Genomic DNA, 14,183 nt, shown 5'->3' with positions numbered 1-14,183 from the left:
AGTGGTTATATTTAAAAAAAAGAGAAATATACAACAGACCGATTTTAGGTTTACGCTTTTTTCTTGCGAGAGAATTTAAAACGTACTAAATTTACAGGTTTTTTTTGTCTATCTGCCTCTCCATGAATGTTAGTGCAAGCTCTCATTCGTCCAGGAGATTTCCAATATTGTAGACGGCTGAACTGGGTTGATTGGAGGAATTTTCGCCTCTCGTCTGAGGAGCTTCTTCACGCCCAGTAAAGAGTCCAGTAGACTTTGAGATCATCTACAGGAATACAAACCGTTTTTAGCGTTTAGCTTTGCTTGATTTGCCTTTCGCCTTCGCCGCTTTGGTGGCTTTGATGTCCATCTTGGTCTTCTGGATGCGTGAGAAGATCTCCTTGAAGAGCGTCTTGTACTCCGGCGTGCTCTGCCCCAGCCGCTTGTCCACCGCCTCCACCTGCCTGCTGATGCTCTCTATGGCCTCGGGCGTGGAGGGAGACTGTTGGGTGGGCGTGGTGGGGGGCGGGGCGGGGACGGGACCCATGGCGCAGTCTTTCATGGAGGGGTCGCGGGATACGGGCCGGGACGTTTGGACCTCGGCGTGGCACAGGCTCTCCTCGTGACGTCTGCACTTGCCCAGGAGCTCTTCGTACTTCTCCAGCAGGGCGTGGTACTGCTCGTCCACCTCCCGCAGGATGGACATGCCCCGTTTGCGGACGCTGTTGGCGTGGAGGGCGTAGCTGCCCCGCCGGCGGCCGGAGGCGTCCCGGGCCACGATGGCGTTGAGGGCGGTGTCGCTGCAGCTCTTCCGGACGGGGCTGGAGTCGGGTAAGGCTTCGCCCCCTCTCCCCTCTCCGCTGCCCTGGGTGGTCTCCCGGACGCCGCCCCCGGTGTCGGCCGCGTCCCCCTCCATGAAGGTGTCTGTTTCGGGGGTGCTGTGGAGGACGGTCTGGGTCAGGGTCAGCCCGTCCTCGTCGTTGCTCAGGAGGAAGGTGCGAGTGCGGCGCAGTTGCTGGAGCTCCAGGAGTTCTACCTCCAACTCGCGTACTCGCGTCTGGCAGCTCTCAGCGTCCTGGGGAGGAGAGGCCACACATCAGATCAAATCATAAGGCCTACAGAAGTGATCTTTATCATTTCAATTCAAATATATATATATTGTCCAAGTGCCTTCGACAAATACTAATGCCTTATCTGTATTGTGCTTTACAAGCTTGACAAGCTTCTCAAAGCGTTACAATGTGCAGCCCATAGATCGAAATAATAGAGATCATCAGGTCCCATTCAGCTCCATTCATAGTGATGATCCTGAGTGGCCTGTGAAATTAACATGGCTGCTCATTTTCCTCCTACGAATCCTGCTCCTTAAAAGGGCAAAAAGGCGAGAAGCCCCTCCCTTGCAGCGACCGGCTTCGAGCCTCCACAGAGCTCCAGAGCCGGTCAATCATAGACTTAGGGTTCCACTTTTTATGTGTAATATACAAAAGCCAGCGTGGGTTAAAAATATTACACATAGTCCAGCATTGTCACATGGTCCACAGCGATTAAAAAAAAAAAAAAAAACTCTTTGGAGCCAGGCTTTTAAGCAGTTTAAACAGTATACAGAAGAATCCTGTTTCCAAAGTGTGTTTTGGAGTCGCCCCTGGCCACCAGGGGGTGGTATTACAGCAATGTCAGCTCCCCGCCATGAGGAAGAGGAGGGCTTTCCTCGCCCATTGGTTTGGTCATTATTAATCATACAGAGATGACAAGCACCTTTTAAAGCCAGAGCTGCCCTAACTGCACAAGAATAAAATGGATATTGGTTATTGTTTCTAAGTATTTGCACGTTTTCCATTAGAATAATGTCTTTTTAGTGACTTAGTGACACAGGATAAATAATACCAGTAAATATTGTAATCACCCGTTTACATCCTTTTCTTGCTGTAGTAAAAATTATTAAAGTGTGCCGATCATGCCTAATTAAAGGTAATAAACATAAAGTAAGTAATTGAGGCTCACCTCAGCAGCACCTCAGCTTTGATATTTTACATTTTAAACAAAGTAAGGAGTTAGAGACAGTTTAGGTCAGGATTTTCAATTGTGCTGAGGGAATTACACGTTATAAAACAGTGAAAATAGGCTTTCACTTCCAGCTAACGGCTTGCTAGCAATTGATGGCACCTTGACAAATAAACTTCTATGCAGCACTATTACACTATTCTGTTTTTTGCAGGATTTTGGTAATAATATCGAACATGCCTTTATCACTATCTCTCACTTTGTTGACGAGTAAACATTATGAGATGGTGCAGAGCTAAAAATATTTTGCACGATAAGTCGCCTTTAAGTGTTTTCTGTGACTGCATATCAGGCATAGAACGCCCTGTAGTCCTGAGTGTACAGCCGCAGCACAGCAGTTCAAGCGTACTCAGCGTAAACGTGTCCTCACCTGCACCCGGGTCTGCAGTCTGGAGAACTCTGCCAGCAGCAGGCCGCTCTCCTTCTCCACGGCCTCCCGTCGGCCTCTCTCGGCCCTGATGGCGGCTCGGAGCGAGGACACGGCCTCGCGGAGCTGCTGGTTCTCCTCCTCACGCGGCGGCGGCTGCATCTGGGCTTCCATAGAGAAGCTCTCGGCTCGGCCCACCACAAACTCATCCTCATACCTGGCACATACAGCAAGTTATGCAGGAGATTATTTCACTGTTAACAGTGACGAGAAAAAATGTGTGCTTTTTATAACATAAGTGAAGCGTTATTGGAAATGGATGGTCTCCAATGTCCAGGGAGAAGCAGTTAATAGGAAATGTATGCCTCCAAAATAAAAAACGTGACTACGCATATTTTGATTAATTGTAAAGGCTATACAGTATGTCACTACAGAACTGTAATAATGTATGTAATATAAGTCCAAGAGTGGAAAGTTTGGAGTCTGTAGGAGCTGCTAAAGTGGTGAGGTCGTTTTGAGAAAAGCGGCCCTGACGTTTTGTAACGTGAGCGAATGTGTGAGAACATTTCTCTGGTCTTTTGTACGGGGGGCTCCCGTAAAGGAAATGACCATCTTTGCATTTTAGCATTATCTTGTGGACCCTTCCCTGGACATGAAATAGGAAATATGTCAATATTTGTGAATGAATGCGGCAGGGAACGCCGGCTTTGCGAGGCGACGTAGTAGCTAATTCCAAATTGAATTGGTTTTATTGCCATGGTTATGAACAGGTTCACAACTAGGAATCTTTTTCGGTCAATCAGGCAACATGAAAAATATAACATATAACTTTAGATCAATAATAATCTATAAAGACTTTAAACTATAAGACTATGAGAAGATTTAACTTAAACCATGATAAAGACAACAACAATTTGACATAGAACAACAGCGTGAGTGTATTTCCAGATGTATTGAGTGTTTATTTTATTTATTTATTTATGGTTTATTTGGTCGGGACAGTGCAAGTTAATGAACAAGCCACACCGGATTGTAGCCTTAGGCTAATTTTAGTTAGTAGCAAATATGAGTGTGGACCTGCCACATAGAGCAATAGAGCAGATTACATTCATGAGTCTGTAACTGAGTTATTGGGTCTTGTTTTTGTTCATGAGTCTGATGGCAGTGGGGATAAAACTGTTCATGTGGTGGGAGGACCGGGTCTGGACCGGGATGTCTCCACCTCGGTAGATACGATGCTTAAAATAAGCATTGACAAAACAAAGATTAGTATGAAACTGGTAAAGTCCCTCAGTGAGACTAACTTGGGTGCGGTGCAGAGCTCTCTCAGACAGGGGAATGAGTGGATGGTCTTCCTGCGCTCCCTCTTCTCCCGGCGCACTCTCAGCTGCTCCATGGACTTGAGCTGCTCCATCTGCCCCGTCAGAGTCTCCACCTGCTTCTGCAGCACCTCGATGGACCCGGTCAGGCTAAGGAGGGAACCAGGAAGTGCACAGGACACAGGTAGTTCAGTTGGAATACCGATTCTTGCGAGCTTTGCTGCTGGTCAAACATTGTGTTTACATGCGAGTCCATCATTGTGCCAATCCCGTACCTCTCTATCCTGTGCTGGGAGGTCTTGCTGTCAGTGACCAGAGTGTGGTTGGTGTGCTCCAGCTCCCGCGCCGTCCCGTCCAGCTGCTCGTAGACTTTGGCATGCTGTTCGTTCATGTCCCGCAGAACATCCAGCTGCTTGGACAGGTACTGAGAAGAGATGGACACTTACAGTCAACGCAGGGCACGATTGAAGAGGATGCTGTAGACTTTAATCTCTCTGGAGGGAGGTCAACCTGTCATTGTCGATACTTCAAGGCCAATATATCGGTCTATCTGCACTGATGTTAAAGTGGAATTTACTAAATATATTGTCTATATTTATCATATCATATACTTGTTTCCCTGTTCATTTTAGAACTAACATTTTGTAGTTTGTTTTTAAAGCTTTGAATGGACTGGCCCAATAGCTTCTTGCACCATGAAAGTCCATACCTCAATCTCCTGCACCTGCTCCTCATTGGTGATGTACATCTGCTGCAGCGAGTCCTCCAGCTCCTTGTTCCTCTCCAGCAGGGTCTTACCCAGCTCCGCGGCCAGGTGCAGGTCTGCGGACGAGAGGGAGGTGACGAGTGTTATCATGCAATTTTAATATGGAAGATAAAACGGAGGGAGCTAAGTTCAGACTATTGTCATCATCAATAACGTCGAAGGTTCTATTCTGGGCAGGTTAAAAGTAGATCTGGGACACAGTGATTAAATGAGACTCATAGACCTGGGGCAGGGCATAGACCTGATGGTTTTTGCTGGTCACACCAAGAGTGTTTAGTGCTGTGTTCATGAGATTTTAAAGTTTTTTTTAAGAGATTCCAAAGCAAACCTGGATGCCGTAACGCAATGTTTCCCAACCCTGATAAATGCTCCAAATACTGGCACTAATTCCACATTATTTTGGTGCATGCGTCCAGTATTTGTCAGTGTTTCTCCTCGGCGTCACCTCCAAACCACTTCGTCAATGTCACCTTGTTATTTATGTGAGTGAGTCAGCAGAGCACAGCCCTGACTAGACACAAATGTTTGGGCCCGTTTGAAAACAGTCCCGCAGAGAGGAGCTGATGAATGCTTTACTGGAGCCGTGCCGGTCTGTCTTCCATAATGAACGGTCATTAGCAGGACACACGCCAGACACCCTGCGACTCCTACCCGGACCTGGTTAGACATGGGGCATCTGTAAAACTGTTCCATGTAATTCTAACAAAAGCTAACAGAATGTGTTGTTTGTTAAATAATACAAATCCAGAGTGCCCTCAACAAACCACCAACATTTGAAACAAATAAAATAAATTTAAGATGACCAAACCAGACAGACAGGTAGGGGTTGTTAAACAATACCAGTCTGGTATCAGAAAAAAGGTTTGGTTCTGGTATCGAAAAAAGTATTGAAAGCAGGTACTGAAAGAAAATCTTCTATCTTTAGATTCAAGTTTTAATGCTGTTGGTTCAGGGACAGCATTTAAGGAAGTGACTTGGTTGTTTCAGCTCAAATAAATGATTTCATTTTTGCCCTATTTTTTCTTTTTATTTGTTTTGCCCAACTATTTTTCTCAAATAGTTGTTGTTTTTTTGCCCCAATTTTTTTTTATTGTTTTCCCAATTTTTTTCCTCCAATTTTTCCCCATTTTTCACACATGTCTTGGCATTTGGATACAAATTATTGTTCTGTTTTCTGGTTCTAGATGACAAATATTTTAGTGTAGGTATTGGAAAGTGTATCGGTATTGTTAAAATATATGTAACGGTACCCAGCCCAACAGACAGGGTCATTAAATATCGTAAAGTGATGGGAATAGTAAAGTATCTCGTTTTTTGTAGCCCTATGTAGTAAAAATTATTATTATTATTATATTATGTTATTATTTTCTGACTATGGTTATTCTTACTTTTAAGTTTCTACACCGCATACACTGCAGATCGTTATTGCTATAGGTTAATTATGAGACAAAAGCCAGGCTAGCTAGCAAGCAAAGGGTTAATGCTACATACTAAATGTTTGCTAGCTGAAAAACAAGCTGTATCATCAAATAAATTTACAGCACATTTGAAAGGAGGAAGAATTTCCCTTTAGTCTTAAATAAAAAAAAGTTCTGTAAGAAAAACTATGAATTCCTTGTCGCCTATTGCTAATAGCTAAACACTGATGTATGAGCTGTTAGCCTGTAGCGAGACAAACTAAACTTAAAGATAATATGGTTTGCCGTGATTACTGGGGCGTGAAAGTGCACAGTTGCTGAACAAATGTTGCTACGGCAGGAAAACTGATTCAATCCACCCTGGGAATAGAGCACATCTGTCGCGGCGCAAACAAATATGTCTGTCTCCAGGCTGTTGTGTTAACCACAAACTGTCTCATGAATAAAAAATAATGAATAAATAGAACTATGTCAACAATGCAACAAAGGAATCGACATTAGCATTAGCAATATCATGTGAAAGAGGGTCGTGGAAAGGTTCTGGCTGTGGGCTAAAAAGTACGAAGGAAAAATTCAAGGAAATTGTGTTTCCTGGGGTTATCCAAACAAAATGTGTTTCCACTTCCATTATACAGATACATCTTTTATAATGTTTCATTGTGTTGCATTCCTTCATATTGTAGCATCTTTTCACAAAAATAGGAGGGCTAATTCGCAATGTTCTAACTGACCAGGCAGTTTTATTTTAATGTCATGTGTTTTGTTATTATAACTTTTTGGTTTATAAATGTTTTGATCAATCTTTAACTCCAAATAGTTGGCACTGGGAGGAGCCTGGAGGAGGGCGGGACTGTTGAGCTCCATATGCTAGCCACAGCCATTGATAGCATGACCGATTCAATACCAACTTCATTCACAAAAAAGCAGATTATTGTTTTGAACTCAGAGACTGTGAAAAATATGGACGTAGCATATTGCGATTAGCTAATGAAGCCTATTAGGAAATGAGGGAAGACTCTGGATGTTCCTGGCTCCTACGAAATTTCAATTTTTACCTCCATGTGTTTCCTGTCCAACATCGTCCTATTTTTTTGTATTTTGCCGTTTAGATTTTTATTTCTGGCCTGGTCTTAATATAGGAGCTGGCTCCAAAAGACACATGAACGCGCGTCAGTTAGCCTGCTATGAGTTAGCCACCCTCACTTAGTCCATCATTATTCTAGTCTACGTTTGAACTACAATATTTCTTTGGAACTAGTCCTTGTCCTACAAACATAGCAAGCATCAAATGCTAGCACTTTGGGATGAGGCTATTGTTGTGTCACATTAATTATCATACTGAACAATGGATCCTCTTATCTTGCTTCCTGCATTGTTTGTTCACTCCTCAGACACACTCAGCCGTTGTGAACTATTAGCCATCAAGGCTCTCCTAAAAAATAAATGTATCGAAAGTAGGCACAGAAAAAATAGCACAGTTTTGATGCTGTTGGTCCAAGGACAGCATTAAAGTAAGTGACAGTTGTTTCAGCTAGGATATTTTTTTCCCCCCTTATTTTTGCCACCATTTTCCCCCACTTTCCGCCCCAGATTATTCTTCATTTTTCACATATTTCTTAACATTGAAATAAACAGTGTTCAGGTATCAGTATCATAAACCAACTATCGGGAAAACATGTAACAGTAACGATGATGTCTTTTTCAGACTCTTTCTGCCTCTAAACACTGTCCTACTGTCCACATCGACGTGTCCCTCTGAGGGAAGTGAATTCCAGTGTTCTACAAGTGCCAAGAGAAGAGGCCGGAAGAGCAGAGGAGGGGGGCGAGGAGAGGACAGCCAATCGATACAACTCACCGCACCGCCAAACAACTTAGCCAGTCAATACTGCATTTCCTCCAGAGTGGAAAAGGCCAGCGTAAACGTCAAGCAGCCATGATGTTTATATCTAAAACGTATGCTAGTGTGTGGAGTTTGCATGTTTTCTTCTACTGCTGAAAACACGTACAATAGGTCCTCTCTGGGGCCAGGATTCCTAGGAACCCGGAAAATGAGCTACTTAATTGCTTCATTTAAAGGGACACTGCGTAACATTTGGACTATGGTGTTGACCTCAATACAAAACATGTTCCTAAGTAAGAAAAGTCTATTGCTGCAGTGGGTAATGAAAGGATGGATTTGGATGAGGACCTAACCTGTTCAAATCTTATATTCTGCTGACTTTTGTCGACATCGCCATGGAGACGAGCTTGAGACGTAGCCACTCCCAGTAAAGTTGCAGTCATGTCTGAGCCGCTCACAGCAAAAACTCATGTTTGTTTGTACATTTATGAGGTATTTTTTCAATGATGAAAATATCTGTCATGAAATAAATGCTTGTATTTCTGTTTTATTTATTGGGTAAAATCGTACGCGGTGTGGCTTAAACAATTAACAACCATTGAAATTGCGACATTGGATGTGCTGTAGGCATTGAAAAGTGCTTGGAATGCGATGATCTCTCCTGCAGTTGTTTGGGTAGGTGCGTATCGCCCGTGAGAATCACTGGAATGTGCAAAACAAAACGTCTCCCTGCACTCTCTTCCTGTGCCTTGAAAGTGGTTCGCTTTTCGAATCGTATAAAGCTAAAGTACGGCCTGTGATGGTCAGTTCGGGCAAATCTTTTATGTTTTCTAAGCGTTGCGAGGAGCAGCTGCCTCATGACATATGTGGTTGGATTTTAGCCAGTGGAGGGTCTGGCCAAGGCACAGCACGACAGACAAAGGAGACTGGGAAAGACACGCCTTCTGTGATCAAGCTAGAAAGACATATATCTATATTTTACAGTTTTATGTAGTGTTCATCTGATAGTCCTCATATTATTTCATAGTAAGAATTTGTGACGCAACTGGAGATATAGACGATAATTGGTAATAAATACTACATATAATAATTGCATCGCCACAAATTCTACAATTATTAGAACAGTTTAGGAGCTAAATGACGATTTCCCATTTTTTTCTCGATTCCATTCCATTTTTTCCACGTCAAAATAGTAAATACTGTTACCACTGTACGATTCATAAGCTAACCTCAGCTCAAACAAAAAAGTGAACCATTTGGACCATTTGTATGATCAATGTTACTTAGACCTGAAGACGTTATGAAAGGCGTTTACGTTTCAATTACATTTTTATTCATGTACAGGTGCTCGTCATATATTAGAATATCATGATAAAGTGCATTCACTTCTGTTATTCAACTTAAACTGTGAAACTAATACATGATAGAGTCATTACATGCAAAGTGAGACATTTTGATGATTATGTCTGTCAGCTTTTAAAAACCTAAATAAAAAATCTCAGTAAATTTGAATATTTTAAAGATAGACTGTAAACCATAATCATCCAAATGAAAACAAACAAGGGTTGACATGTGTCACTTTGCATGTAATGAGTCTACATCATATATTAGTTTCACATTTTAAGTTGAATGACAGAAGTAAATGCACTTTTTCATGATATTCTAATTATATGACGACCACCTGTATACTCTCTTACAATATGCGCAGTGTTGGGCAAGTTACTTAAAAATGTTAATATATTTTATATTTGTGATTACAGCTTTAAAAATGTGATAAGATTGTATTACATATTACTGTTTGAAAAATGTAGCTGAGTTACACTACTTTGAGTTACTTTTGAGTTACTTATAAAAATATAAATAATAATAATAGTAAGCAAAAGTGCAGTAGATTCTTTTTCCCTCGCTTTCCCCATTCTCTTGTGTTTTGTAAACGCAGATCTAACACACAAGTGTCCAACTTGATTTGGCATGCTGTAATGACTACTATATTCCCGTATTTTGTGTATGTTATATTCCTTAGTTACTGAAAAAAGTAATATATTTTTGCATCTCGTTACTTCTATAATACGTTTCCCCCAACACTGAATATGCGTAATAAGATTTATGTCTAAATGCAGTTCTTTGTATGTTTATATTTTTGATACAATAAGATATATTGATACTGTCGACTCGGACGCCACAGTAAAATGCAATCCAAACAAAACTGCAGTTTGAATGTTGGCAAATAGAAAATCAAAGCCTCCATAGGATGTATGTGTTAGAAGTTTAAAGTCATTTTGGTTGGAAAAAGCACAGTCTCTTTGATGCATTAGTAGCTCTCTGTCGCTTTTGTTACATAAAAGTAGCTCATCATGTGAAAAGGTTGGAGATATGTCGTTAATCCAAGTGTCTTTCAGGTCACGTGTGGCTCAGATACAGGAGTGTGTTTTGGTCAATGATGAGATCAATCTGCGGTTCACTCATGATTAATGCATTCATAGTTTTTATTTCCGATTCATTGTGAGCAGTGATGCCAGTAACGAGTTATTTAGGAACAAGTCACATTTTTAGCATGACACATGACGTAAACGTAGACAATAATAGAGGAGGAGAGAGATGGATTGCATTTTGAGGCGGGGATGGTGATGCCAGCAAGTAATTTGTAATATAACTTAGTTACTTTACTGGTTTCTTAATTTTAGTAACATTTTAAAGGACCAATCAGGAATATATAATCAGATGACTTTTTCCGAGTAATCTGTGACAACACTGGTCGTGAGTTAAAGCTTTAAAGCAGTTTAGTTTAGACCTAAGGACAGACTGGCTCAACTCATCCCAACCTCTACACCTGCTCATGATCACAACACAAGACATAAAACCCTCTTAAAGGGAAAAACGAGGACACTCAAGTGTACAAGTTTTAGTGTGGCGTGCAAAGGCCCCGAAATTTGGAACAAACTGAACACTGAAATTAAAACTGCTACATCTTTGATCATTTTTAAAAAGAAATTAAAAATTGAGCTTCTAGGAAAATACAATAAACCCTAGTTGGACCTCTATAATTTTTTTTTTTTAAATACAAAAATAAATAAATAAATAAATAGATACATACAAAAAAATAATTAAAAACTTGTGTCTGATGGTAGTATGTCCCAATGTGCGTGAGCATATAGTGTGTACTCTTTTAAATTGATGCATTGCTGAAGTAATAAAAGTAAGATATGGTAGCTTTAGATTAGAGTAGGTTAGGTTAGTTATAGGTTTGGAAGGAAATAGGCAACAAAGGTAATGTTTCCTAGGTTGCTAATGTATTAATGTATGTTTGTGTTTTTAATATTGTGTCCTATCTTGGGCCCCATATATAAGCAAACTGTTGCTTCAAGGGTGTCCCATTTATGAATATGCAATACTTCATGAATGATTGTAAATGTTTTTACTGTATATTCATAATAAAACGAAACTGAACTGAACTGAACTGAGCAGTACTATGTAACTTGTTTACCTTAATAAATCCTTTTTTAGGCCCTCTGGGGATAATACAAGTGTTCATGGGATGACTGGGGGGGTCTTTCATCTCCCCCCGGTGTCTCTGACCAGAAAACCACAATTGCAACTTTACTGCCACCGGACCGGAGCCACCAATACACACTAATGGAATCACGAAGAAGAAGCTAACAGGCTAACGGGCAAAGCTAACTGCGGGCTCGCGCCACTTTAAACAGTATTTACAGAGTGAAAAAAATAACTTCCATTGTGTAATTGGATGTACAATATCCCTCTGTCCCTTTGTCTTTTCTGTCAGCGTAGTATTTATTCTCACGGACAATTAATAAGTTAAAAAATCGCAACATGCTACAACCCCGGCAGTAGCGTTTATGGCCTCTAGGGGCAAGAGTTACTTAGTACTGCTTTAACTTTGACAGGCCTAAATATAAATGTCTTAGTCCAGTGGTCCCCAAAGTGGGGTCCGGGGACCCCTGGTGGCCCTCAGAGGCATTGCAGGGGGCCCCCAAAGCATGTCTGCAAACCAAGTACATTAAAGAATAATAAAAAAATATATCTTTAAAGGAAATGTACATTTATTTGCTACATTATACTACTTCAAATCAGTATTTAGCGTATTGTCATGGCTAAATGTTGCTTTTTATGTGAGTTGAGCTGGAAAATAATAATGAATTCCTCAGAATAGAGTAAATATGTTTTTATTGGGGGGCTTCCAAGAGATTTTTGGATCGATAAGGGGTCCATGACATCCTGGACTTTGGGAATAGCTGTCATGTGTTCTCACGGATCTGTCCCTTATTAAGTCCAGATTAAAGACTCATCTTTTCAAAGTGGCTTTTAAGACCGAGAACGCTCTGAATTATGCTAGGATGGGATACTTTGTGTTTTTAAAATCGTTTTATCTTTCTGTGAAGCACTTCGGCCCGGTGTGGTTGTAAAGTGCTTTATGAATAAACTTTGATTGAAATGTAGTGTAAAGATAGAACACATTTTTGTGCCCATTGCCTCCTGTCCTCAGTCGATTCCTGCTCATCCAGTGCAACGTAACAATGACAGCACTGTCTCCTCTTACAGCCTGTGACATCCCCAAATGTCACTGCACCTTCCCTGCTTCTGCACAGCACATCTGTTCACTTTAAACATACAGTACGGCCAGAACGAACGCTCAGTATTACTTGTTATCAGTTGCAACCGTTCAAATTGCAATTTCGCTTTGATTGCGCGCCCTCATTTGAATATTATTAGAATACGAGTGAAGGGAGAAGTGGTTTGTAGGTGGAATCGACACATCGGCGCTCCCTCGCTCACGGATATCAACCATAAAGAGACGGCTGATTGGCAGATGCAAAGAGACACAGGAAATGAAGCTCTCAACAGATGTTTTTTCTACATCTGCTGAGTCACAGAGAAACGATTTCAGCTCGAGCTATCCTATTGAAGATAAGCTTCGGAGTGCAGTTCGGAGCTAAATGTAACATTTGTGTAATAGTGATCAGCCGTTTGAAACTCCGCCCAGCGCTACTGAGTTGTTGTTATTTGCCCATTCATTTGGAGGTTCCAGTTTAATCTTTATTTGCATAGGCACAGTTCCAAATCACATGACGGAGAATGGAGGTTATGCAGATTCTATGGAAATCTAAATGGAAATGGAACCTCAAATGACAGGACAAATCAAAGTATAACATTTCAGATCAATTTTCTTTTGCTATGTTATAACAAACTCTGTTCCACCCGAATAAAGTGATGTCACTTCACTATGATGTCAGTTCATTTGAATGGTTGCAACTGGCAGACTGCAAAGACTCCATAAATGTAATCTGAAAACAACAAGAAAGCTCTACAAACAGGAAACTGAAATATTAGTTCAAAGATCAAAGTTCAGCTTTCTCTCCAAAGGTTGTGCGTCTCAGGTTGTTTGAATGTGTTACTGGAATCCTTACCTTCAAACATCAATTGCCCTGCTTCCCCTGTATCTTATTTTGTTCTGCCAATTAGGTTAGACAAGGTCTGTTTCACCTCATGCCAATTCATTAAGCACTGTTATGATGGATTCCATTGTGAATCAGCACTGACAGCTCCACAGCCTCTACACAGGCCCAGAGGGTTTGTACAGAAGCCTCTAGAAAGTGGTGCCTTCTCTCTTTTTACTACAGCACGAGCTGCAAATACAGTATTGGGGGAAACGGCTTCAAACGCCCTTAGCTGCGCAACACCAGCGAGCCTTTTGTTGTGCGCGGCCGCCTGACTCGCGCACACCGGCTCGGGATGCTGCGCGCCTGGAGGAGGAGGCATGCGCACATTTATGTACTACTACACTTACCCTGCTCCAAGTCCTGCTGGTCGTACCACGGCTCCTCTTCCTCCGTCACGAACTCGTCCATGGTCCCTGAGCTGAGCACGGGGGGGGCACCGCGCCTGAAAGCACAGAAACAAGCCCGCCCGTGGGTGCAAAACAGCTCCAGGGTGGAAGTCTGGGGTGGGGGGGGGAGAACCAGAGGAGGCAAACGACAGCTAAAGCAGGCGATCTCCCTCCTCCAGGCCGACCGGGGCGAGGGGGAGCGGCTCACACGGCGACGGGGTGGGTGGTGGCGACGCGACTGTTTCCTCCACGCGGTCACTCCCACATCCCCATCACCGCTCCCGCTGCTCCCGCTGCTCCCGCTGCTCCGCCAGCTGCTGGAAGGAGCTCAGACGTGGCAGCAGAGAGGATGTTGCAATGCCGAGTGTCTCCAGTGCGTGGACGTCAGCTCAGCTCCGTGCGTGCGCGGCGGTGGCGACTGTCCGGGGGCTGTTTGAAGGGGTTTTAGCGCCGCTCCGTGCACGTTTGCGGTACTGCAGCTGGAAACCCCAAGATAAATATGATTTGATGAATATGAGTTGATGAATGTACGTTACATTGCCTCTAATGTCTGCCTCTACTATGTTACATTCTTCTTCTTCTTCTTCT

The 14,183-nt window shown here is 42.3% G+C and overlaps 1 protein-coding gene across 1 annotated transcript; it reads right to left on the bottom strand.

Moving 5' to 3' along the window:
* Window positions 1-286: 286 nt before the first annotated feature.
* Window positions 287-13,923, bottom strand: LOC306979139 (cerebellar degeneration-related protein 2-like; the record flags this gene model as incomplete). The annotated part of the gene is made up of 6 exons (XM_079577987.1): window positions 287-1,054; window positions 2,411-2,624; window positions 3,712-3,876; window positions 4,002-4,150; window positions 4,436-4,548; window positions 13,557-13,923. Coding segments are annotated over 6 exons (1,776 nt in total), but the record flags the coding sequence as incomplete, so codon positions are not given.
* Window positions 13,924-14,183: the final 260 nt, after the last annotated feature.

Source organism: Gobius niger, assembly GCF_951799975.1.
Source record: "Gobius niger genome assembly, chromosome: 19".
In the NCBI taxonomy this organism is placed as follows: domain Eukaryota; kingdom Metazoa; phylum Chordata; class Actinopteri; order Gobiiformes; family Gobiidae; genus Gobius; species Gobius niger.
Note: the sequence above shows the minus strand (reverse complement) of the source record. Positions and strands in the feature narration are given on the sequence as shown.